This window comes from Crocodylus siamensis, chromosome 4 (genome assembly GCF_052110815.1).
Source record: "Crocodylus siamensis isolate JL-2025a chromosome 4, ASM5211081v1, whole genome shotgun sequence".
Lineage (NCBI taxonomy): Eukaryota > Metazoa > Chordata > Crocodylia > Crocodylidae > Crocodylus > Crocodylus siamensis.
The window spans coordinates 191,392,349-191,417,493 of record NC_143398.1 but is presented as its reverse complement, the minus strand read 5'-3'; the positions used below and the strand labels follow the sequence as shown (position 1 = coordinate 191,417,493).

General features: G+C 43.4%; 2 protein-coding genes across 8 annotated transcripts in view; one reads left to right on the top strand and one right to left on the bottom strand.

The window, feature by feature from the left end:
- The window catches only part of ANKAR (ankyrin and armadillo repeat containing), a 62,162-nt gene extending 54,124 nt beyond the window's left edge, over positions 1-8,038 (top strand). The window contains exons 24-25 of the mRNA XM_090045249.1: positions 365-411; positions 2,146-8,038. Coding sequence (XP_089901375.1) covers positions 365-411; positions 2,146-2,387 — 289 coding nt within the window. The 3' untranslated portion in view covers positions 2,388-8,038. The remainder of the gene's footprint in view (positions 1-364; positions 412-2,145) is intronic.
- A 137-nt stretch (positions 8,039-8,175) lies between these two features.
- Positions 8,176-25,006, bottom strand: OSGEPL1 (O-sialoglycoprotein endopeptidase like 1). Of its 7 annotated transcripts, XM_090045253.1 has the most exons (10): positions 24,594-25,003; positions 22,912-22,987; positions 22,467-22,553; positions 20,735-20,985; positions 16,604-16,991; positions 14,773-14,977; positions 14,538-14,686; positions 10,133-10,263; positions 9,877-9,948; positions 8,176-8,339 (listed from the first exon to the last, which is right to left on the bottom strand). In XM_090045253.1, exons 3-10 carry the CDS (start codon positions 22,479-22,481, stop codon positions 8,261-8,263), a joined length of 1,290 nt encoding a protein of 429 aa, XP_089901379.1. In that variant the 5' UTR covers positions 22,482-22,553; positions 22,912-22,987; positions 24,594-25,003; the 3' UTR covers positions 8,176-8,260. The 7 variants fall into 7 exon arrangements, with proteins under 7 accessions (XP_089901379.1, XP_089901378.1, XP_089901377.1 ...); XM_090045252.1 differs by lacking the exon at positions 22,912-22,987 and having other exon boundaries at positions 24,530-25,003; XM_090045251.1 differs by lacking the exon at positions 22,912-22,987 and having other exon boundaries at positions 24,594-25,002.
- Positions 25,007-25,145: the final 139 nt, after the last annotated feature.

The window sequence follows — 25,145 nt, the reverse complement described above, 5'->3', positions numbered from 1 at the left end:
TTTTTTACAACAGAAAATTGATAGCTTTTGAAGCATCACAAACAATAATTAAGTCTCACTATAGTCCTATGACATTATTGCATGGATTTTTATTATAAGAGCTAGAAGTACTAAATTACTAAATAAACCAGTAGCATTTGTGAAATAACCTATATACATCTACACAAAAGCATTAACTTCAAAGTGACTCATGGTTTTTTGCAGGATTAGAAAGATGTTATCAGTGCTGGTTAGAACTCAGCTTGAATGTTATGTATTCATAAGAAATGCTGGATATATAAAAAGGGTAAAAATCTTCAGGTTAATAGTGCAAGGGAAGAGTTAATGACTTTTAAAAACACTTTACATTGTCTTTTATTTCCAGTTTGGGGATAAATGGAGGACCACCTGCAGTTCCACTGCACACTAAAGGTATCTTAAGTATCTGGCTTATTTTGAAGTTCACAAATAAGTTAATAGGCTGTATATCAATGGTTCCCAACCTTTTTTCCTGCAACCCAGATGTAGTCTTTCTGGACTTCCGGAAGGCTTTCGACACTGTCTCTCACCCTGTCCTCATCAAAAAGCTGGGAGACTGTGGTGTCGATGCCCACACGGTCAAATGGGTCGCCAACTGGTTGGAGGGCCGCACCCAGAGGGTGGTAGTGGATGGGTTCTTCTCGACCTGGAAGGACGTGGGCAGTGGGGTTCCGCAGGGCTCGGTCCTCGGGCCCGCACTGTTCAACATCTTCATCAGTGACTTGGATGAGGGGGTAGAAAGCACCCTGTTCAAGTTTGCTGATGACACTAAGATGTGGGGGGATGTGGGTGCACTAGAAGGGTGCAATAGGCTACAAGCTGACCTTGACAGGTTGCAACGGTGGGCGGATGAGAATAGGATGGGGTTTAACACTGATAAGTGCAAGGTGTTGCACATGGGGAGGAAGAACCGGCACCACACTTACAGGTTGGGGAACTCCCCTCTTGCCAGCACGGAGACGGAAAAGGATCTTGGAGTCGTCATTGACTCCACGATGAACATGGGCCGGCAGTGTGGGGAGGCAGTCAAGAAGGCCAACCGTACCCTGTCATGCATCCACAGATGCATCTCGAGCAGGTCCAGGGAGGTGATCCTCCCCCTCTATGCGGCACTGGTCAGGCCGCAGCTGGAGTACTGCGTCCAGTTCTGGGCGCCACACTTCAAGAGGGACGTGGACGATATGGAAAGAGTTCAGAGGAGGGCCACTCGTATGATCAGGGGTCAGCAGGGCAGGCCTTATGAGGAGAGGCTGCGGGACCTGAACCTGTTTAGCCTCCACAAGAGAAGGTTAAGGGGGGACCTTGTGGCCTGCTACAAACTGGTCAGGGGGGATCAGCGGGTATTGGGGGAGTCCCTGTTCCCCCGTGCGCTCCCAGGAGTGACCAGGAATAACGGTCACAAGCTGGCGGAGGGTAAGTTTAGATTAGATATTAGGAGGCGCTACTTCACAGTCAGGGCGGCTAGGGCCTGGAACTGGCTTCCAGGGGAAGTGGTGCAGGCTCCTAGCCTGGGGATTTTTAAAAGGAAGTTAGATGAGCACCTTGCCAGGGTCATCTGACCCCGGTGCTCTTTCCTGCCAAGGCAGGGGGTCGGACTAGATGATCTACCTAGGTCCCTTCTGACTCTAGCTACTATGAAACTATGAACCCGCTGCTGGAAGCAGAGTGCAGTGGCGGGGGAGCTCCCAGCATGAGGCGTGGCTCATCTTTTGTGTGCAGTGCCACCGGTATTGCCCCCGTGACCCTCACTTGAGTTGCGACCCAGGGTTGGGAACCACTGCTGTAGATGCATACAACAAATAGGGATCTATAGAATGTTAATGATGTTTTGAGAATTACTTTTCTTATAGTCATCATATTAAGATTTGTATTCATCTCTACAGTAAGGCTACATGTAATAAACACATTTCCTGTTTTTGAAAACATAGATAACTGTAATTAGATTTTCTTAATTTAGCTTTATTGTGAGTATAAATGTAAATGCTTATAAATGTTTTTGTTTATTACAGGCATAATTACTTAACTTTTGTTTAGCCTGCTAGTCTATGTTATTCAGGGACTCAAATGCAATAATCTGCCTATGATAAAAATGAATAAATAATAAAGATATATATTTTTATTTTGCAGAGAGATCACAAAGCAGAACCAGAGGATTTAAAGCTGGATTTCAACCAAAGGACTCCCTTCTTCTAATGCCTGTCTCCGCTCACTTAATGGGGAAACTAAAAACTACAGAGAAGCCCCATATCCGGACCACTGGACTTCAGCCATTTCTACATGTAACTTCAGCAGACATCATAAATGTGTCAAGACCAAGAATTTTTAATGTCAGTAATCTCCGACCTAATTCAGCAGGAAAGAAAGCTTAAGTTCAGTGCCAACAATGAAGAAGAAAAGTATTTGTATGTATACAGTATCCTACAGGATTTTAACTTTGGAAAACCTCACTCTTCACAAAGCTGTTGTATGTGTAATGGAGAGGGCCTGGCTGTGAATAATATTAAATACTACTGCAGTATGAAAAAAATAAGTGCATTGAAAATATATATAAAGATGATTCGTGAAAGGCTGCCTGTAAGTGAGAAATGTGTCATGTAAAATATTTTATCAGGTGAAATTAAGCTACATCTAATTGTATCTGATCACCAAGTGGTACAGAAGGCAGGGTGGGGTGTTGCCTTAAAGACTAACTTGTTCAGAAAGGCATAAGCTTTCATAGACTACAGATGCTAACATAGGCTTTAACCAGGAGTGTTCACATTTTAGGGTAGGGAAACATGCTAAGAACCCTTTGAGCAGCTCAGAGATAATCCTCTTCCATTGAAGATTATCTCTAACTAGTTTTAGGCAGTTCATGTTGCAGTTATGTGTGAGTGCACCCCAGGCCCAAAACCAGTTGGGACCAGTCTTCCAGCATCCCAGGAGGCATTGCTCCCAGCTGCTCTATCTTGTCCCACAGTGCCAGTCGGGGAGCATCTAAAAGTAAAAATCCCCTCTCTACTCCCATTCTGGGCTCTTCCCAGTCCTTGGGGCTCTCCCCATTCTCCCCACCCTAACCTCTGAGACTCCTCCCTTGCTCCTTGGGACTTTCCCTCTACCCCTGTTCCACCTGCCCCTCAGGACTCCTCCCCTGCCCTAAGTGTCCCTCAGGGCTCCCCTGCCCCCCATGTCCCCCAGCTTACCTGCACTGTTGGTGCTGACCTGGGAAACAGGGAAGGGGAACCTGTCTGCCTGACCACTGCCACTTATCTCTGGCCCAGAGAGTGGGGGTGCCAGGTTCCTCTTCTCTGCTTGCTCCACTGGGACAGTGCTGAGACCTACAGGTGATCTGGGAACTGCCAGGGCCCAGGTAGCAAGTGGGGATCTTGGATGCTCCAGGTTGGTGGTGGGGTGGGGGGGAATGGTGGATGACAAGGTGCCGTGCAGCAGGTTCAGTCTGTGCTGGCAGGGGGGTGAAAAGCAAGTATATAGTGGGTCCAATCTGAGGTCTGCTGACACATCCCTCCAACCTGAATTCTGCCCACCATGCTGCCTGCCCTCTCCCCATTGGCCCAGATTGGGATCGCTGCCCTGCCCCCCACCCACACAGACTGGATCCACTATGCCATGCTGTCCCCTTCCCCAGCTGATCTGGATCAAACCCATGTACCACCTGCCCCTCCCCACACCAGCCTGGACTGAGTCACCTCCCCCACCCCCCAATCCACACTCACTGCACACTGGAAGCTTTCAGTTCACCTGCAGTTCCCAGCATTGTCCCGGTTGAGCAAGCAGGAAAGAGGAACCTGTCTGGCATCAGTGCCATTGCCACTCTCTGGGCTGGGCTCAGCCTGAAAAACAGTAGTGGTCCAGTGACAGTGGCAGTGGCTGGCATGCAGGTTCCTCTTACTGCTCCAGGACAGTGCTAGCAGTGCAGATAAGCACAATAGCTTGAAGACAGGTGATTGTTGCAAGACAAAAATCTTCCTAAATGAGCTTAAAAAAGTTGATTTGAAAATAAAATAGTCAACGGTATGTTTAAGCTGTATAGGTATAAGTATAGGTATAGATATAATGAAGCATTTCTTCCACTCTTCAAAGAGTGACACTTAACTGAGCTCTCAGAGATGATCAGATATGAGAAAAGGAATGACTAAACCTAGTTGTGATGAGCATAGTTTATTTGTACGTTTAGTATAAATAACACTATGATCCAGAAGAGTCCCAGTGTTATAGTGCTTTATAGTGCTGAATAAAGTATACTAGCCCCTGAAATACTGCCACTACTACCTGGTAGTATAGGGCAGAGGTTCCCAACCTTTTTAGGCTTAGGACTGGCAAGCTGTGGACTGGAAGTGACCACAGACCAGCAAACTGTGGGCCAGCAGTGACTGGCATACTGTAGACAGGTAGCCGGTCCACAGTATACCAGTCACTTCCAGTCCATGGTTTACTAGCGTTACCAGACTTTTCCATCACTTTGGGGTGTGCTCATTTATTAGGGGTATGTTTCTGAGGTCTCTGTAATTCTATCAGTGTGCTGCTTTGTTACTTGTGTTTCTATATGGACCTGCATCTCTCCTTTCTGCAAGTCCTCACCCCTAATGGAGCTATGTTGCAGGACTCAGTTTCAATGGGACTGGGTTCCTCCAGCCACCAAATCAGTCAAACACATGCATGCACGCACACTAACATGACAGGCCTGACCCAACCAGGTTGATAAGCATGTATAGGCTGACACCCTCATATGCCAGGAATCAGTTCATCAGGGCAACAATAAAATGCAGATAGACGCAACCAGGCAGGTGAACAGAATACCTCTGAATCAGGCTGGGTGTCCAGCTGACACCCTCATGGGCCAGCATTCAGTTCATTAGGGCATGTCTGAGCCAAACTGGGTCAATCAGCCTGTACAAGCTGATGCCCTTATGTGCCTCAAACTCAGCACAACCCAATCTTTTACCATGTCATAGTAGTGGTAGCCTCTTGATGCGCAGACCCCACAGTATTTTGGTGCTTTACAGGGATCTTTGACTTAGGTAAAAGAAGCATTGCTGCAGTGCAAGTGGAGAAGGGGAAGTAGAGAAGGAAAAATACATTCAGTTACCACCAGTTTGCCTATAAAACTTACTTATTGCTAAGTATATGAAATTTATGATGGTACTAGTAGTAATAGCCATACAAAGAAAAATAAACAGAAACAATTACGATATTACCTAGAGAGAAAAAGAGAAAGAGCGGAGAGCAAGCTGGGATCTCACCATTCCAAGGCACTTGGGTGTTTTATTGACAGGCAAAGTTCCTAGCATGATTTTTGAAGGTTAAACAGGCGACAAAAAGAGATGATCTGTTTATCCCAGCTTCTTGAGAACAACAGTGGATGGTGTCAGAGAGTTCTCCCTCTTGAAGCAGAGTTTGCTGCTTTACAGCTTTCTTATACCCTTAGTCCAGCTTCTTCAAAGCATTCTTTTAATTGTGTAAATCAAGAGAGTCCTAACCCGTAAATGACAAGGGAAATCCTGCAAATAAGTTTCAATTTAGAATGAATTACCTTTTTCGGTGACAAAAGATTATCTGGTTTGGAACATCTCAAGAAACTGATTAACAACCAGGAAAAACATATGGTCTTAAGGAGTAACCAGACACTTAGGAGCTGGCTTGAAATTATTATGAATATAGAAGATAAACTGGAAGGGATACCACATTATTTCTTCTCAGATGGCCTAGCTATGCTCGCACTGTGAAGTCAGCATCAGTGTTTTGTATTTTACCTGTTGTGAATAAGCCTCGGCTTAGCAAAACTTTCATATTTTACTATAGTCTTTTACTGATGCCTTGGTTTGGTCTGTTTTCTAAAACAGGAAATCCCAAGGGCACATGGAACATACTTAAGAGGATTACTTGGAGTGTTCATAAACTTTGGGCAGAGGACTTCCATCAGTCATCCAGGGAAAAGTATGAGAGCACTTGTGGTCAGGGCTCCAGTGGGCTGGACATTGTGATGAACCCTTAACTATCATTCAAATGTTGCCTATACCCTTCTGACTCCATCTCTTGCCTCAGCATTCCCTAACCCGGCAACCGAGTTTTAGTCAATCAAGTTTAAATAGGCCTCCCATACTGGGACTGGGGAATGTATGGCCCTAGATGCCTATTAAATTTTTCTTCTGCTTGGTTCTGGTTGGGTGATGTGTCGTGGGGAAAAGAAAAAGTCCTTTCTAAGTCCAGCAAGCTGGGTGCCAGGTTTCCCTCAAGAACACAGAGCTGACAGGTAACACCAGTCCGCGGTTCGCCAGTCTGCGGTCACTTCCAGGTCCAACAGCCAGCCCTCCTGCGGACCGGCAGCCAACCTCTTGCAGTCCAGCATCAGGCCACAGCCTTGGGGTTGGGAACCCCTGGTGTAGGGCAAAAAGTAAAAGATGTTATATGCTGTTGAAAATGCAGTTGAGTAGAATGTACTTGCTGGGCTTCAATTTAACTGTGGTACTAGAATTATTGCAACACTTGCAAAAGCTGAATACTTTCCCTCTGATCAGTCACTGAGGCCCTGTCTATACTTTGGCGACATGGAAGTGCACTTCCAGCTTTGCTGTGGCTCAGTAATGGGCTCAGCAGGGGGACCCCCCACCTGTCAGCAATTTGGTGCCCCCCCAGACTCGGGAGGCACCAGTTGCCCCTGCATCTATATGTTAAAGTTATGCCACAAGTAACGTGCTAATCATGGCATAAGTGGGAAGGGTACTACATGTGCACCTTACTGAAAGTGCCATAAAATGGTAAACAAGCCACAAAAATGTTCCATCCATGTAATTTGGTTTAAAGTCCCCAGCAAGGAAAAGTCCTTCAGCTCCATCTGCTATGAGTTCCTTCCAGAGACATCATCTCTAAGAAAAACAGCATTTCTTGACTCCATGATAAGACATGGATATATTAATATCTGTGACCAAACTGTTCCTGATTACTAATGCAGCTTGATGAGGAAGATACAAAAGACCTTGCTTTCCTTTTATGCCCAAGGCAGGGCTATGGAACTAGCTTAATAAACTAATTGACTGTAGAGAAGAATAGTGCTATACATCCAAAGGGGCTTATTCACAACAGCTCTGGAGCACAAGTGATCCCCAAACTGACTCTGAAGCTGGGTGCCTCTACACTACCTGTAGTGTGTTTGGGGTTAGATGTTACAGTCTGACAGTTTGAAATATACTGAATTGTTAGCAATGTGGCTCTTATTCAAGTATTGACCAGTCAAGATACTGCTTACGTTTTAGATCTGATGAGAATGCATCCTGAGAATGGGCAAAAAACCAACATGTTTATTACAAGATAAGATTTTATAACATAAATAAAGTTTTCAACATAGCTACTTAAGCACTATAGGCAGTGAGCTTTCTTCTGGGAATTTTGCTGTCTGCTAGCTACTCTTGGTCTCCTCATATATGAGAGTCCTACAAATTCTTTTGAGCTCTTTTTGAAGTAGATCCATTGTGTTCATTAATGTTATCCAGACCCTCAGCTGGTTATGGAAAGTATGTAATAAATAACTGCAATTCAGATAAAAAAAAGTTAATAAATACTAGTGAAATCAGGAAGGAAATATAAATAATTTTGTGTTACACCAAGTATCAAAGATTCATATGAAACAGCGATATTTTACAGAATTAACAAAACCCTGAATTGTTTTAAATATTTCACATTGGATTTAAAAAAAAAACAAAAAACAGATCAACAAATACTATTAGAGTTATACCCTCAGATTAAAAGTCCATAGGTGGATTTTTCAAACTAGTCCAAGGAAATTAAGTACTCCACTTCTGGTAAAATGCAGCGGGTTTTACTTCTAATCTCCGTAAGATCTCTTAGAAAATCTGTCTAGATGTTTGCTTTCAATACAATACTAAAACACAATATTTGCATGTATACTGCATTTACAGAAGTGAGGACAAATTCTAGAGAAGTTTTTCCCCAAAGACATTCATTTACAATTTAGTAAAGACTGTATGCTCCATCTTTTTTCTTTTACCATTTTTTAAATTTTGTTTTAATACTTAGAAATTTTGTTCACTGTAGACAGTAACTCAAAGCATCTCAGCAGTATCAGAGGCTACCACATAGTGTATTTCAAAGGCAGGCAATCCTTAACCAATTACAAACTGAATACAGGCAGTAAATGTAAACTTTGTTGAAAACATTTTTAATGAACATTTACAAGTTGCATTCATTTTACCAAATTCAGGGGAGGGGAAAAAAAAAAATCAAAGCTTCAAAATGTCATATCTAGTTGTGGTATCTTGATGGCAGCTTTTCCAACTTCAGCTGAAATATCAATTCCAAGTGGAGCTCTAGAGTATAACAAACATTATATTAATAATTATCTTTACAAACAGTATGTTCTATTTTCTGTAGTAAAGAAGGCCTTTAGAACTAGGTCCACAAAAGTATGTTCACTGCAGCCTTTAGGAGCGTTTATACATGTGCTCCAGGAGCCAGGGCGGGGAGGGACACGCTAATTAGAGTGGCTCCAAGAACTGTTCTAATTAAAGTGCCCAGAACATCACATGTATCAGCATCCCCACACTGAAAAAATGGCGATGGGGGTGCTTTAGCTAGAGCTCGAACAAGCTTTAAAGTGCCCCTGCCACCACTTTTCAGCACAGGAACACTGATGCACATGATGTTGGAGTCTGCTGGAGTGTGGTAATTACCATACTCCAACAGACTCAAGTAATCAGCAGACCTGCTGTAATTACAGCGCGTTGGACCAGCCTTGCTACATATAAAATAGGTGGCCTTGGTGCCTAGCTGTCTAATACAATCTATTACCCCCAGTTATGCATCTAGGTTCTCTCTATAATGCATGAGGAGAGTTCGATCCCTAAAAATGGGGTGCACAAATTCCACCACGCTGACAGGAAGCTGCCTAAGCTTGCTAATAGAAAATGCTGAGAGGAGAGGTGTCATAAACCCTGGCCCTCTCAGTGGCTTATGTGCCTTTTCTGGGCTGCAGCATTTCCAATTAGAATTCACAACCCTGAACTCTCCCCCGAAGACAAACATTTGTGCCAACCTTTCTAACACAGTCGGAGGTGGAACACTGATGGTATTTCCCCCTTTTTTCCAACAGTTCAGTAATTAGAGCATGTCCTTGGGATATACAACACTGAGATTCAATCCTGTCCTCTGTCTGAGATCTGAACCTGCATCTCCCATCATTTAGGGCCCTATTATACGTTGCATATCAAGCTTAACGTGCAAGTGTCTTTGCACTCTGAGCTTGTATGTCGATCAGTGGTAGTACTAGTTTGATTTTGGAGCAGTTTATACATTCAGCCTTGAGGGCTGAAAGGTAAGAATCCTCCACCCTCCCCTCCCATTCTGGGCCCCCCCCCCATCCCTGTGGCTCCCCTCTGCCCCTCATCCCTGAGGTCCCTCCCTGCTACTGGGGGGTTATCCATGATCCCCCCAACAGTAGGGCTCCCCCCTGCCTTCCTTGCACACTTTTGGCTGCCGGCACTGTCCTGGGGGAGCAGGCAGGGAAAGGGGAATTCCCCCTATCCCACCTCTGCTACACTGCTACTAGCTTGCTGCTCTTCTCCAGGCTGAGCCTAGCCCAGAAAGCAGTGGTAGTGGCAAGGGCTGTGCAGTGGGGTTCCCCTTCCCTGCCTGCTCCCCTGGGACAATGCCTGCAGCTTAAAGTAAGGGAGGGGGGCAAGCAGGCAGCTGGAGTGCTAGGGAGAGCAGACCCATTTTAGGGGGGCAGATACAAATGTCTGCAAAGTACTAGAGGCACTTTTATTGTCATATTGCCACATCAAGTAATGTAAAATTAAGGGCAATGTGAAGAAGTGGAATAATAGATTAGTAGGAATTGCCACTCACTTTCCTTCATAGCGGAAGCTCTCTATGTTGTGTAAAACACCCAATCCTGCACGTAGCCTTTCAACACCATTCCTAAAAAGAGAATATTCATGTAAAAAGCACAAAGTTTTTTCAAGTGCAAATGTGCTGTTTGTCTGTCTGTGACACACATGTGGTTTAATCACAATAATAAGTTCTTATATTTGATGTCTTAAATTGATGTTGATTGTAGTTTTATAAAACACTTAAAAACATACAGAAAACAGTCCTTGCTTACCATGCAATCATAACACCATTGTCAGTGCAAAGTCTGGGAGGAGGGCACAACAAAGCAAAATCAGTTGCATCTGTTACACTTTGCAGAGCTCTTCGGATATATTGGTTACTTGCAACTCCTCCTGACACAACCTGACATTAGTTTGGAAAGAGAAAAAAACAAGTCGCACTAAGACTAAACAAAAATTAGGGACCACTTATATGGTTAAAGAAAAAAACCTGATGATAGTACTATTAAAGATAAGTTTTGGAAACTAAAACATATTACAAGAGAAATTTGCATAAGTAATCTAAGGAAAAACTTACCAAAGAAATTAGCAAAGAAATATGACAACTGTCAAATTAAAGCATAGTATAAATAGGACAGTTGTCAAATATATTGGGTACGACTCTGTGGAATTTGATGGTCTGTGGTCAGAGTAGATCATCACCTCAGTCTCTTTTGACTTTAAAAAAAAAAAAAAATCTATGAAACTATTATTCTCCTTTATTAAGTCAGAACAAAAGCAATAGGCTAAATTGCTGAAGTGCAAACGTAACCTAACAATTAAACAAACTGTCAGTTGTTATCATTGTAACCAAGCTATTGGTTATAAAATGCTAATCATGAAAAACATGGAATCACTATTGACTATATTAGAAGTTAGATTTAATATCCATCTATGACAGATGATATGAGAATAGATTAGATCAGCATTTCTCAACCCATGGGTCACAAGAATATTTCAAAGGGGCGCAAGCAATTGTCAGAAAAATGAATGAAAGCATGGGTTTCCCCTTGCAGGCTGGCATCATTCCAGCCTGCAAGCAGCTGCTTGAGGCATGGCCAGCATGGTCATAGGAGCAGCCCCAGCAGCTGGATGAAGGTAAGAATATGGGGAGTGGGGGCTAGAGGGCCAGGGCAGAGCAATGTGTGCATGTGTGGAGGGGATGGGCGGCAAGGGGGGGCAGTGCGTGTGCCCTGCTGGCACTGGGAAAAGGTGGCCTGGGGGCTGGGTGCCAAGGCTGCAGCAGGGGCAGGGGGGTGGGGCATTCTGGGTCAAGCACCAGAAGGGCCAGGGGGGTGTGGGCTGGGAAAAGCCATTGTTTGTGGCAAATGGGTCCCAGTATGAAAAAGGTTGAGAACCACTGGATTAGATGACACCCCACTACCCCATCCAATAATAACTACACTTTACTATTTGCATTAGGTAGTCCACAGAACTCTCAGTCAAGATAGTGCTCCACTGTGTTGGGAATTTATTAAAAAGCTTTCCACTTCTTATAAAAAATAATTTAAAGTGTTAGCTGTTAAAAAATTACTTTCTTGCTGTATTATGAGGCAAAGACACTTTTTAGGAAATAAGTAGCGTTCACATAACTCTAGCACTGCAGACAAAGTCACTTTACAAGCTTCCCCTTTTAATCATATACATCATTGCAAACTGCTTTCTGGTACTACTATTTACTTATCGTTTTAAAAGAAGTGATGGAAAGTATTGGATCTCGCGTATAATAATGTTTATGCTTACTTTTAAAAAGTTCACTTCCAACTAAATACATAAAACCCAGGAATAGTAAATAGCCCCTAAGGTTCTACTACAGCTAGGATTTTCTGAAGTTCGAAAAGCTTCAAGTTTGAAATTTTTAAGAAAAAAAAAATAACAATGTATGTGCAAAAAAATTCCTCTAAAAGATTCCTATTTTCAGTCAGCATGACTAAATATATAAAAAGCTCAGTTAAATTGAATAGTAAGAAAATATGAACCCAGTTAAAATTATAGAAGTTAAGTCATAAACTGGAATATTATCACATGTTCACGAAAATGTTTAAAACATTTTATGTATTTCATGAAGCTGTTAAAATAGCACATCACAGAGGCATCAGCAGTGTGATAATTAGAATACTTGTTTTACGTTATTAGCACCAGGATGGGAAGATTTTTAAATCTAAATTAAACAGTGACAATGTATAGTTTGCAGCCATACCACCTTAGTCCACTACACTTAGTAATATTACATTAATTTAATAGAGTTGGAATTAAGTCAAAACTGGGATGGCAAGACTAAATGAAAAAGCAAGGTACTTCAGAAAATAATGGCAGTAATTCAGTATGTGTTGACTCTTCCCTCAATACAATGCAAAAAATGTTCTTCTTGAAATTTCAGTTGGTTTTATAATTCACTTTCTTCCTAAACTATTGTTTAGTTTTACTCTGCTGAGATACTGCTAGGTTGCTGCAAGCAACATTTTTGGATGAACTATAAAACCATGATCCAGACCATTTTTTGTTATTTGCAGTTGAATGGTAATTTATACAACTGGGTATTAATCTTGGCATCCTGTCCAAATATAAACATTGTTAATTGCTGAATTTAAATAAGTGATGTATTTTCCCTGAGGCGTCTGTGTTTCAGTGGAGTTGATTAGGAACAGGCATTGCATTTGCCCCCAGAAAACCTGTGCCTGTGTTTGTCCCAGAACAGAAATACCCAAGAATTGGTATGTGTAGGCCTCACTGGAGTAATGAATACAATAAGCACTGATCAATGCATATGCAACTCATATAAAGGCTTTGCTCAGAGTTAATCAAAGTCAAACGCTGACCTCACACCACTAGTTGCCTGTGAGAGTAAGCTTGACAGTTCAGACACACTTTGTGATATCCTCAGTCCTTAGGATAAACTGCTACTACTTCTTATCATGTGAACCTTTTTAGGATTTAACCCAGGACAATGGCCAGACACATCTGGAAAAGTGCACTGTGTCTTGGGATAAAATAGTTTATTCTGGGACAAATATGACATCTCTTTGTAGTCTCTATAATTTACATATCAGTTTGACAGTTTCATTCACTAAAAATGTTAAAGTTCTGGCTAGAACCCACCCCCTAATATAGCTAAATATATTGAAAAATTATATAAATACAGTAGAACCTGAATCATTCCTATTTTTCACACCGAGTTTGCTTTGAATGTTGCCAAATTCAGAATAAGCCACTCAGATATATTCTGCGGCTTTACTGCAAAGGACACAGCTTCCTCCGTCAGCTGCAGCTCACCAACAGTCCTGCAGAGCTGATAAAAGAAGCCATATCCTTTGAAATAAAAGCTGCAGCAAACAGCTGGAACACCACATCAGCCCCCTGCAGTTGTTTTGTTGCAATTCTACAAACCCTCAACTGGGTTAGGAATCTAACCCTGCAAAGTATTTAGGTTCTACTGTATAAATGATGAAGAACAAAAGTTAAGATTTGGATACAATCCTAAAACTACTTTCCTTAACAATACACAGCTGCACACTTCTCTAGAAAGCTGCATGCCCTATTTATTTCAGTGACTGCTTGTTCAACTGAGGATGCAGACACATAACCTTACTATGGTTACCCACTCTAGCAAAGTTATCCTTCAGCACATGAAGAATAACTACACATCAGTGTAAGTTACACCACTACATGCTAGCCACTCTGTTCTTAGCATCTAACATAGTATGTTGTTGCCCATGAAAGCACATGCCTCTCTGAACAAGTTAGTCCCTAGCCACATGCTCTTCCCTCTACCTGACTTCAGACTAACATGGCTAACCTGTCTGCTCATGGAAGGCACCATCCTCAACTGAACAAAATGGACTTTAGTCAACCTACACAAGAAACTTGCTCAGGTATGCTCAGAAGGAGATTTTATAGCACCTGACAAATTAAGTTGTTCCTTATGAAAGCTTGCCTCACTGAACCAATAAGTCTCCAGGTGCCACCCTGTCTTACCTTCTACCTTGGTATATAGATTGTAAGAGCCTGCTTCTTTAATCAACTCCATTTCTGGGTTGTTTGCTCAGTAAGAATCAGCTCCCCATCACCTAATGGCCAGGTGCTGCAGGCAACACACTTTGGAGAGCTGTCATTTGTCTGTTTCCTACTACAAAATAAATTCTGGAGCACAGGAGACACTTGCCATTTATGGGGGATATGTTCTCGTATCTTCCGCGAATGGTAAAATCTGCAAATAAGGCACTGCGTTCACGAACACTATTTGTGTTCATGAATACAGTCCCCCAGGAAGCTGGGGGGAGGGGAGGGACGGAGCCATGGCTGTGCTGGCGGCAGTGGGAGTGCAGCAGCAAGTACAGAGCTCCTGAGGAGCTCCTTTAAGCGTATTAAGATACACAGGTTCGGCATTTGCGAATATTTGAAATCAAGAATGCTGAATTCGTGAATAGCAAGGATGTCCTGTATATTACTGCGCAGTAATTGTATTGTGTGTCTTTACCCTAAATATGCAATATGCATTTATTTTAATGTGGGACCAGTATTGGTACCTCTGGTTATGTTAAGGAGGGTGCTGTAACATTATTTTCACAGACTTACATTTATACAAATATATAGCGGAACATAACAGTTGACAAATGGAGTAAGATTATATATGCTTACTAAAGTTGCATTTGTTGGTGATAAGATACCACTTTTTATGCAGAAGAGAATGGCTCGGTGTGTTCTTCTGGCAATATGAAGGGCAACTGCATGCTGTACTGCAGCAGCAATGTCTGCAGCACTTGATAGGAGCTGTCCCTCTTGAAGACCTGTAAAAATTATGACCACATGGATTTTTCCAAGTGTAACTGACCCTCAGGTGCATTATCTATACAGGTTTTATTTGGAAAGGTACCTTCTTCCATTTCTTTCTGCATAATCAGCTTTGTGACATTGGTTTGAAATCCAGAAAAGGAAAAATTGCAGTTGACATGACGTTTCATGAGAGGTTTGATGTTACAATTCAGCCGGTTTCCCTTTTGAGCTAAATACTCTATAGCTTTCCCACCAGTTATGCTGCAGCAGTCTGGGTGCTTTGTTAGAGACAGTCTTCTTGCTACCTACAAAAAAAAGATATGTGGAAGAATGTACTGATACTATACAACAGTCTCCAAATGAAGAGACGGAGAGAAAAACCAAAGCAACATATATCCCCACTGAAACTATCCTACTTTACTCTGTAAGATGCAATTATGAATCAGGTGGAATGAGGAAAAACTAATGATAGATGTTGACACTGAGAGGACAGATTGCAAACTCTATGAGAAATGAGAGGAATCTAAATCTTGTAGTGTTGAAAATGGACTCCTGCAGGTAACTTACACTTCCCCTCCCCCAACAGGAATAGAAGAAACCTTAAGATTATTCTTAACTGGTTTTAAAATAGTTTAAAAAATTTGTTTTGGCTGAAAAAAAAAAATATCTGCAAATATGTTGCAGGGCCTGAGAATATGAAACTGAAACCGGTGGTCTACTTTTACTGTCCAGATTAAATGGCCAATAAATACAACTTAAATGGTATAAAACAAACTGGTCTTTTTAGAAACTTTCTTAGTTGCAACTAATAACACAAGTATATATAAAACAAATACATGACATTTAAATAATCACTTCTAAATATTCTTGTATTATTCCGACTCATTTGTATTGCATACTTAAGACAGGCTGACCATCCAGGTTATATTTACTAATCATAGAATTATATCATTATAATCATAGAATCATAGAAAATTAAGGTTTGAAGGGATCTCAGGAAGTCAGTCCAACCCCCTGCTCAAAGCAGGACCATCCCCAACTAAATCATCCCAGCCAGGCCTCTGTTGAGCCGAGCCTTAAAACCCTCCAAGGATGGCGATTCCACCACCTCTCTAGGTAAGCTGTTCCAGTGCTTCACCACCCTCCTAGTGAGAAAGATTGTCCTAATATACAACCTAAATTTCCCTTGCTGCAACTTCAGACTGTTGCTCTTTGCTGTTATCTGCCACCACCAATAACAGTCGAGCTCCAACTTCTTTGGAACCCCCTTCAGGGAGCTGAAGGCTGCTATCACATCCTTGCCTCAGTCTTCTCTTCTGCAGACTGAATAAGCCTAGTTCCCTTAACTTCTCCTTGCAAGTCATGTGCCAGGCCTGGCCCCGCTGCCCTCTGCTGGACTCTCCACATTCCTTTGGGGGGGGGGGGGGAGGGGGACACCTGGCTCCTAAAAATCCATATTCAAATTTGACAGAGAAAAGTTCAGTTTATATTGTATTATTTTTCTTACAGACCTTTCCCTCACAGACATATTGACTAACCTGTTCCAGCCTATGCAGTCACAATCAGATCCCTCCTTTAATAATACCTATTTTATAAGCAGGTAATAGTTAAATAAATTACAACAAAATAATTTAAGGTAGCATCTGATGATCTTAACAAAAACGTGTAACTAATAATACAGAAATTAAGACCAAGATTCACAGGTGACTAACCTTAAATAGTGTACTCTAGTAACAAGATATTTTATTCAGAAAGAATAAGTTACTTTAAAACTTAAGGAAATTCTTACTCAAGACCATTCCAGAATTATCATCTCCTAAAGAAAATAGTTTACCCACGCTAAAATAGAAAACAGAGAAATTATGATGCAAATAATACAACAATCACTAATATTCTGAATAAGACACTTAAGGGAATACATATGGAATTACCTTGTCAAGCATGTCACCTGGTGCTATATCCAGCGACTGTCCAAGCACAAGGAAATCTGAAACTCCTTGTGCTACTGCCAGGATACAGTGACCTCCAGAGATTAAAAGAACTAAGAAAGGAAATTCCACTTGATTTGTCAGCCTAACTGTAAGTGCATGTGCCTCCATATGATGGATGGGGATGAAAGGCTTCTTATATTGTTTCACCAATCTTAAACTATATTCTAATCCCACTCCAAGGCTTAAAGGAAGTCCAGGTTTTACTGTAGTTGCAATTGCAGAGAGATCATTTGGAGAGATTCCGCTGGTATCAAGTGCTTCTTTTACGATTTTTTCAATATTTTCTTTGTGAAGCTCTTGTGCCATTGGGGGAACTATTCCGCCACTTCTATTAAGCAAAGGAGAGTTATGACATGTTCATATATTGTGACGGAATCATAGAACTGACAGAAAAGATCTTTAAACTTTGCTAGAACTGACTGTTCCCTGTTGTTTTGTCTGCTCCTACTTAAAATTACCCATATAGTGAGGAGCTCTTTATTTGCACTGGGAGTCAAAAACATCCTGTTATTCTTTGGTTAATGTCCCATTTGAGTTTGAGCTGTATCATGCCAATTAACAGGACTTAGTACTCTGAATCAACAACTCCTTTCTGTCAAATCAGTAACTCAGCAGCTAATTACCATTTTCTAGTGTACGTACATTCTTCAGAATTTCTCCAAATTTGATAAATTAGGTTATATTTCAATGAGGAAGAAACTGCAGCTGGATAGAACAAGGAGGAGGAAGCTTTGTGTGAGTTCATGATGTTTCTATTTGTACCATTTGCTCACATCAGAATAGGAAAAAACACAGTCCACAGCATGCAAATAAAAAGCTTTGTGTGTACGAAGTACTCATTTCATCATGTGCTCTCTATCAGCCCCTCTACCTGTCACACTTAAGGCATGATTAACCAGCTAATCATGCCTTAAGTTGTGACCTAGGTACATGTTTAACCAACTAATAGTATAATCAAACAAGCAATAGGCTACAAAGTTATTCCACAAAAAATGAGCAATAAACTTTGTAGCTTGTTCTAATCACACCATTAATTGAAAACGTAGCTAAATGTTCCCCTGTGGTTGGGAGCCCCATCAATCAAGGAACTCCCAACCAAGGCTCACAATGCTGGCAGTGTTGTCAGCTGTAGGCCTTGCATCAGAGACAGAGCTGCTGCCTCTGTGAGCCTTGTGAGTTGCAGGGCTCACAACAGTGGCAGCATTCCCTGTGTTGCCCCTGCTGCAAGCCAAAGTGGGCTATGGGGCTTGCAGCAGGGAGAACACTGCTTCTGCTGTAAGCTTCATGTCCTGCTGTGAGGTTGCAGCAGAGGCAGTGGGGAAAATGCTGCCACCACTGTGAACTTCTTGAAGTGTGGAGCCTGCAGCAGTGACAGTGTTTCCTTCGCTGTCCCCACTGTGAGCCTTGCAGCTGACATGGGCTATGGGGCTCACAGAGAGAATGCTGCCACTGTTGTGAGCCTCCTGAGGTGCAGGGCTTGCAATGGTGGAAGTGTACTCTGCACTACACCTGCTGCAAACCCTGCAGTAACTGTGGGCTCTGGGGCTCACAGCAGGGGCAGTGCAGGGAATGCTGCTGCCACTGAGAGCCCCACCCTTTGTGAGTGGCAACCAGCATTCTCCCCACTGTACCTGCTGCAAGCCACACAGCCCCTGCTGCAAGCCCTGCAGCTGACAAGGCTCACAGCAGGGGCAGCGTTCCCAGCACTTGCCCAGTTGTGAGCCCTACAGCCCATGGTGGCTGCAGCGCTCACAGCAGGGGCAGTTCAGGGAATACCGCTCCAACTGCAAGCACTGCCAAGCCCCAAGAGCTGCGGGGCTCGTAACTGAGGGAGCTAGTGCAGGGGGAATCACCAGTGATACAGTGCAATGGGATTTAATTCATGATCCCACAATCACATCTCCTGCCACACACGTGTAGCATGGCAGGTGCAACTGTGTAAATCAGTGGTGTAGGTTGTAGCCGTGTTGGTGTAAGGACATAGGCAGACAAGGTTCTCTTGATGAATCTGATATCTTTTTTTAGATCAACTTAAATAGTTGGAAAAAAAAATTTGCAAGCTTTCAGATTTAAAAACTCTTCATCAAGCTAAGGAAGCCTAACTGCAGTTGGTGTATCCTCTTCCTGGATGGAATGAATATTTACCAGCCCAGATTCTAGCTTCTTTTTCATGCAACAGAGGCAGTCAGTGAAGATGTGAATAGAGGACCCTAACTGACGAAATATCAGGTTTCGTCGAATCATTCCTAAAACCTCGTCACCCAAAAAGTAAGTTTTGTCCAAGAAAATACAGACTTTCTACAAAAACTTAAAACCATAGGCCACCTTCCCAGCAACACCCTCCTAGCCACCATGGATGTTACCAGCTTCTTTACCAACATCCCACACCAGCATGGCATCCAAGCCTGCCTTACATATCTACAAGAGCAAGATTACAACTTAGAGTATAGACCCAAATATATTACTGACCTTACACACTTCATCCTCACACACAACAATTTCACTTCATAGTAGTTTCATACTAGCTAGGGTCAGGAGGGACATGAACAGATCATCTACCCTGACCCCCTGCCACAGGCAGGAATGAATGCTGGGTTCACAAGACCCCAGACAGGTGATCCTCCAACCTCCTCTTGAATTTGCCCAAGGTAGGAGTGAAGACCACTTCTGTGGGAAGTTGGTTTCAGATTTTGGCCGCCCTAACTGTAAAAAATTGTTTTCTGATCTCTAACCTAAACCTGTTTTCCATCAGCTTATTAGCATTGCTCCTTGTCACCCCAGGTGGTGCTGGGGAGAAAAGGGCTCTAGAGACCTATTTGCTGTTGATCTCCCCTGATGAGTTTGTAGGCAGCCACCAGGTCATCCCTCAACCTCCTCTTGCCAAGGCTGAACAGGTTCAGGGCCCTCAGCCTCTCCTCACAGGGCCTGTCCTGCTGCCCTCTCACCAAGCGGGTGGCCCTCCTCTGAACCCTCTCCAGGCTGGCCATGTCCCTTTTGAAGTGTGGCGCCAAGTACTGGACGCAGTACTCCAACTGCAGCCTGACCAGAGTCGCACAGAGGGGGAGTATCACCTCTCTAGATTGGCTTGAGATGCACCTTTGGATGCATGACAAGGTATGGCTGGCCTTGCTGGCTGCAGTCTGGCATTGGCGGCTCATTGTTCATCTTGGAGTCAATAATGACTCCAAGACCCGTTCTGCCTCTGTGCTTTCAAGAGGGGAACTCCCCAGCCTGTATGTATGCTGTGGATTCCTCCTCCAAAGGTGCAGCACCCTGCATTTATCTACGTTGAATCTCATCCTATTCTCATCTGCCCACTTTTGTAGTCTGTCTAAATACATTTGCAGCCTCGCTCTCCCTTCAAGTGTGTCCACCTCACCCCACATCTTAGTGTCATCAGCAAACTTGGACGAGGGGGTGGAAAGCATGCTGTCCAAGTTGCTGATGATACTTTTACCCCGATACTTTTAATAACCAACACTTCCTCCAGACCATGGATACAGCTATGGGCACCAAAATGGCCCCACAGTATGCTGACCTTTTTATGAACCACCTGGAAAAAGAATTCCTCAAGGACTGAACCATCAAACCCTTAAGATATAGCAATGACATCTTCATCATTTCTCCCCCTACCCCCAGTCTGTCTGTCACCCACTGACTCCTCAGTTTACATCTTCACTGACTGCCGATCTTGCATGCATACCAGCCCAGCCTCTGGCTTCTTTGCTATTTGTTACATCTAGGAAGAACACAGAACAACTGCAGAGGCTTCCTCAGCCTAATGAAGGGTTTTTAAATCTGAAAGCTTGGTAAGAAATTTTTTTCCAACTATTTAAGTTGGTCTAATAAAAGATATCAGATTCACCCAAAGAACCTTGTCTGCCTGTGTAAATCATGCATTAGATCCCACTGCACCTTTGCTTGCATGTGTAGAGGGGCCCTAACAGATATACATAGTATTTTAAGAAGAGACATTCTGCCTACAATATGATAAATACAAACAACAAAATCAGTAGTATTTAATCACAATTACACTTAAAAAACAAAGCATGCATGGAAGTTTTTACCTACTTCAAATGGACTTCAACTTGAGAATGCAGAGCTTCTCCTAAAATGTTGCCACTATCATCCAGAACTGCAGCTCCTGTATCATCACAACTTGTTTCTATTCCCAGAACTAATTTACGAGCAGAATGGTTTGCAGACTGAGAAAAAAAACTTCTTAAACACACAGCTTGACCATGTCTAACTGATTTTGAAATACCTCTGATTATGCTGTCCACAGCTAAAATCTTCTGCACATAGGCATGCCTAGAAAGGAGCTGTACAGAAACCATCCTCAGATTTCAGATTCTGTAGAAGTCATTTATGCACGTTAAGTCATATTAGTGACAAATGTCTTTAAAAGCACTGGCCAAATTGATTCAGATTACTCATTTGATTATATTCAAGTGAAATGACAATGTCCTAACAGCCAAATGAAATTCAAATATTAGTCATTCTTATTATACCCCAGTACTTATACCAAACTGTGCCTAACAGATACCCAAATATCCTTCTTCACATTAAGTAGAGGTTCTACCAGACAAAACTGCAAGTTCTCATGATTCAATCTAGATCATGGGTGCTCAACCCCCACCCCTCAGGGCCATGAATCCTAAGGGGGTTGGGCAGCACAGAGCCTTGTGCCACCTCTGCTAGCTCGGTTCAGGCCCTGGGGCCCCACGCCACCCCTCAGCCAGCATGGGGCTCTGGAGCCCAGTCATTCAGACTGGCACTGTGTCATTCATCTGGCCTTCAGGGCCTGACACATGATCATCGCTGATCTAATTCTCTTTCCACTGACCCACATTTTGCAGTACTTCGATTTATACATTATTTACAGTGATAGTGTAACTCCTGGGGCAAATCAAACCATCTTTATTTCTCCAAAACTCATTTATGATGGCACATTTCCATTTTTCCTACTCTTACTAATCCAACCACCTAATGTATGTTTGCTTGAACTTTCTAAAGACATTTATTACTGAACTGAGAACAAACATGCCAAATTTCACCCTTAACTACTTGTTCTGCTAACTCTAAAAACGACCCATTTAAAGAACTCATAACAGCCTGACCTAAGATATGAGGAAAGATACTTGCATTTATTAAACTGTTCAAATGCTGTCCCCTCTTATTCTAAGCAAAACCATGTACTTTGGGAGCTCTTTAAATAAACTGTCTAAAACAAGTATGCAAAACAATAATGATTTAATTTCTATGTTTTAGTTGCATTACAGGGCAAACAATTTGCATGGTAAGTTACAGTAACTGTCTATCCAAACATATTCCTTTGTGTGGGAGCTGAAATCAAAACTCCTCTTCCTATATGTCTATACTAAGTTCACTGGGGAAGGAGACATTGCTACAATATTCTCGGCAATTTAAAAAATAGTTTATTTTCCTCACTTGTTTTAAAAATAGCTTATTTCAAAGCTAGAAACTAATGTGTTTTTTTCCCGCTTTTGCTTCTTCTTTGTGCATGCATATCCATTCCTTAGGGAAGGATTTTCAGAAATGCTTTTGTATTTTTCACTGCATAAAGAATTAAAATGACATTGGTCAAATTTTAGGTCAAACTAAAAGAGGAATGTATCCTTAGGCTTCTGAAAAATCTTACCTTTAAAGCTTGGAAACTAACCTGAAAGTTATGTTTCATTCTTTTTTTACCATTACAAACTACTGGGTTTCTTGTGGATTTCTTAATAAAAAAGGAAACATGCTTTCTTAACATTCAATGCATTTACAGAAGAGCTTTTACCTGCACCAAAAACATGTTTTACAATTGCTTCTGTTCACTGGTGGCAACTGCTAGCTATCCCATGTAGATAAAATATTTTGTACCCTCCTGAAAGACAGACAAAACAAAATGTAAATCTTTCAAAACTCTGCAGTGCATGAGAAAGACAAATATGTGCCTGGTTACCTAAACTGTATGAGCAGTACCTTTATGGATTATATTCTTCAATTTTCCATTTTTTGGAAAGAAACAAATATGTCATAGTCATTTCCACTTCAAATAGTTTTCAAGCTTTCAGAAAAGTAGTTCTCCAGACAAAGGAGGATTAAATCATATTAGTAAAGCGATTATAATAAGGTAAACAAAGCTGAATACATGTGTATGTGCTTTATTTAAAAGTCTCATCACAAACAACAATGAAATCATTTAAACGTGCCTAATCTATTAAAATATATTCACAAATTACCATGCAGATGGTGCAAGGCTCCTGCTTCAAATGCAGCACTAAGATGCTGCTTATGGCACTTGACTCCACCCTGCCCCTATAGCAAAGTAAGATGAGATGGGTGTTCCCACATTAAAATAATAATTGCATATCTTCATGTGTAGATCTCTGGTTGCCATCTTGGTTTAGCAATATGAAACTTGAGAGACAGCTCAAATGACTTGGCCAACATCACAGGACTCGTGACGGAACCAGGGACAGCACCCAGATTTATCCAGGCAAAATGCCATGTAGTGGTTCTCAACCTTTTTACCCTGAAGTCCCTCCTGGAAAACGCCAGCTCTTAGTTTTCACTTGTTTTTTGCCTGTGGAAAAATTAGAGCAGCTCTTTTGCTGCAAAGAACTCAGACAGAGCACAGCGTTTCTCACTCTGGACTCCTGGATGAAGTCTCTGGTTTATTTCTTAATCCTGCGTGGGTGCTTGCATGCCCACTGCGCAGTAGGGGTGTATGAAGTGGGCCTTATTTGATTTGAATTTGCCCAAATCAGGGACAGTGATCAGATTAGTTGATTCAGATCACCGTCCCCGATTTGATTCGGCCGAATCTGAAGAGTTGATGCTGATTTGGAGAATCAGTGATTTGGACACAGACACAACTTTAAAAGTTTTTTCTAAATAACTTGAGGTAGCAGGCATGGCTTGTGATCACTGCACTGCTAAGCCATATGAGGTCTCCCACAGAAGTGCAGGGGGGTGGGGAGCCTCCATGTGCTCAGTGGTGAACCTGGAAGTGGACCGGAAGTACCAGTCCACTTCCAGGTAGGCTGGGGAGTGTGCTGGGGGTCCTCCACACCACACCTCCCCAGCTCGGCAATTGGCCACAGGGAGACCCCAGGTGCCACCCCCACCCCAGACCCAGGAGGCACCAGTCGCTGAACCAGGGCAGGAGTGCAGGATGCCCACCCATGTGCTCCCTGGCAGACCTGGAAGTGGACTGCAAGTGCTTCTGGTCCTCTTCTGGGTCTGCTGCTGAGCACGCTGGGGAGCCCCCTGCGCTTCTGTGGGACACTATATGCACCCCAGCACTGCAGTGTTCACAAGCCCCTGCTACGGGCAGGTATGGAGAAAAAACATTAAAACTGTCTCTATCTCCAAATCTCTCCAAATTGATTTGGAGAATTCCAATTTGATTTGGAAAGATTAAAGGGTCCTCTGATTCAAGTCAGAGATTTGGCCACCTAACTTGGCCAAATCTCTGCTGAAGCAAGTCAGGGTCCTAAGCTTCACACAGCCCTACTGTGCAGCACCCCACGAAGGAGAGCATGGCACCCACAGCCGGGTCCCATCGGACCTGGGTGAGAACCACTGCCTGTCCCTGCCCAGAAAAGCAGTCATTCCCACTCGACACCTGGACGGAGAAACTCCCTGTAGGACAGGAGGGGCAGAAAGAGGGAAAGAAAACCAGCCGCATACGCAATACGCATCTCCCCCCCGCCCCCCGGGCTCCCACGCTGGGGCAGTGGCGGGGGGGGAGGGGGGGAGAGAGAGGCCCCGGGCTCGCTTGTCACCGCTGCCAGGCGTGGGGACCTCCCCGCCACCTTCCTCCTCTCCCAGGGCAGAGGTCTCTCCCCCCTTTACTTTTGGCTCGTGCCCGGTTCCACAAGGGTGAAGCCTCCGGCTTCCGAGACGCCCAGGGACTCACCACCCGAGTAAGGCGCGATCACGTGACCGGGCGCGTCACAGCGACGGGACGAGGTGCGCCGGCGCCATTTTCATTAAGGGAAAATAGAAAAGCAGAGGAGTTGCGATAGCCATCCTTGTTAAGAAAGTGGCCTCCCTTCCCCCGGGCTTTTATCTGCTGGGTGGAGACGTCTTCAACGCCGTCACGTGCTGGGGGCGCATCAGAGGCGGCCCCGGGCTGGTTGGGCTGCGCGCGCAGCGGCTCCTGCCTTGCCTGTAGCTGGTGTCCTGGTCGCAACGTAGAAAGAGCTGGCGCTCGAGGCTCCCCGGCAGGTGCTGGGACACCCGAGCAGCGAGCTGCGCCGTTTGCTCGGCTTGGGTTGTGCTGCGAGGCCAGTGTCCCCCTCACGCACACGCACGCCCTCTGAAGCAACCTGCCCAGTACTTTATTCCTTGATGCCTCATGTAATAAATGGGTGTCACCACGGTGCACGTGGCTCGTTCCCGCGTGTAAGCTCATGTGACAAACTGCTTGTTTACCTTAGCTGCCTGAAGGCTGGGCTGGGCTGGCTCC

Coding starts and splice junctions, on each gene's coding strand:
- OSGEPL1 (XM_090045252.1), bottom strand. Junction 14,687..14,772: donor GCAGAAAGAAATGGAAGAAG/GTACCTTTCCAA, acceptor TAATTTTTACAG/GTCTTCAAGAGGGACAGCTC. Junction 8,340..9,876: donor AGCTTCCGCTATGAAGGAAA/GTGAGTGGCAAT, acceptor GTTATACTCTAG/AGCTCCACTTGGAATTGATA.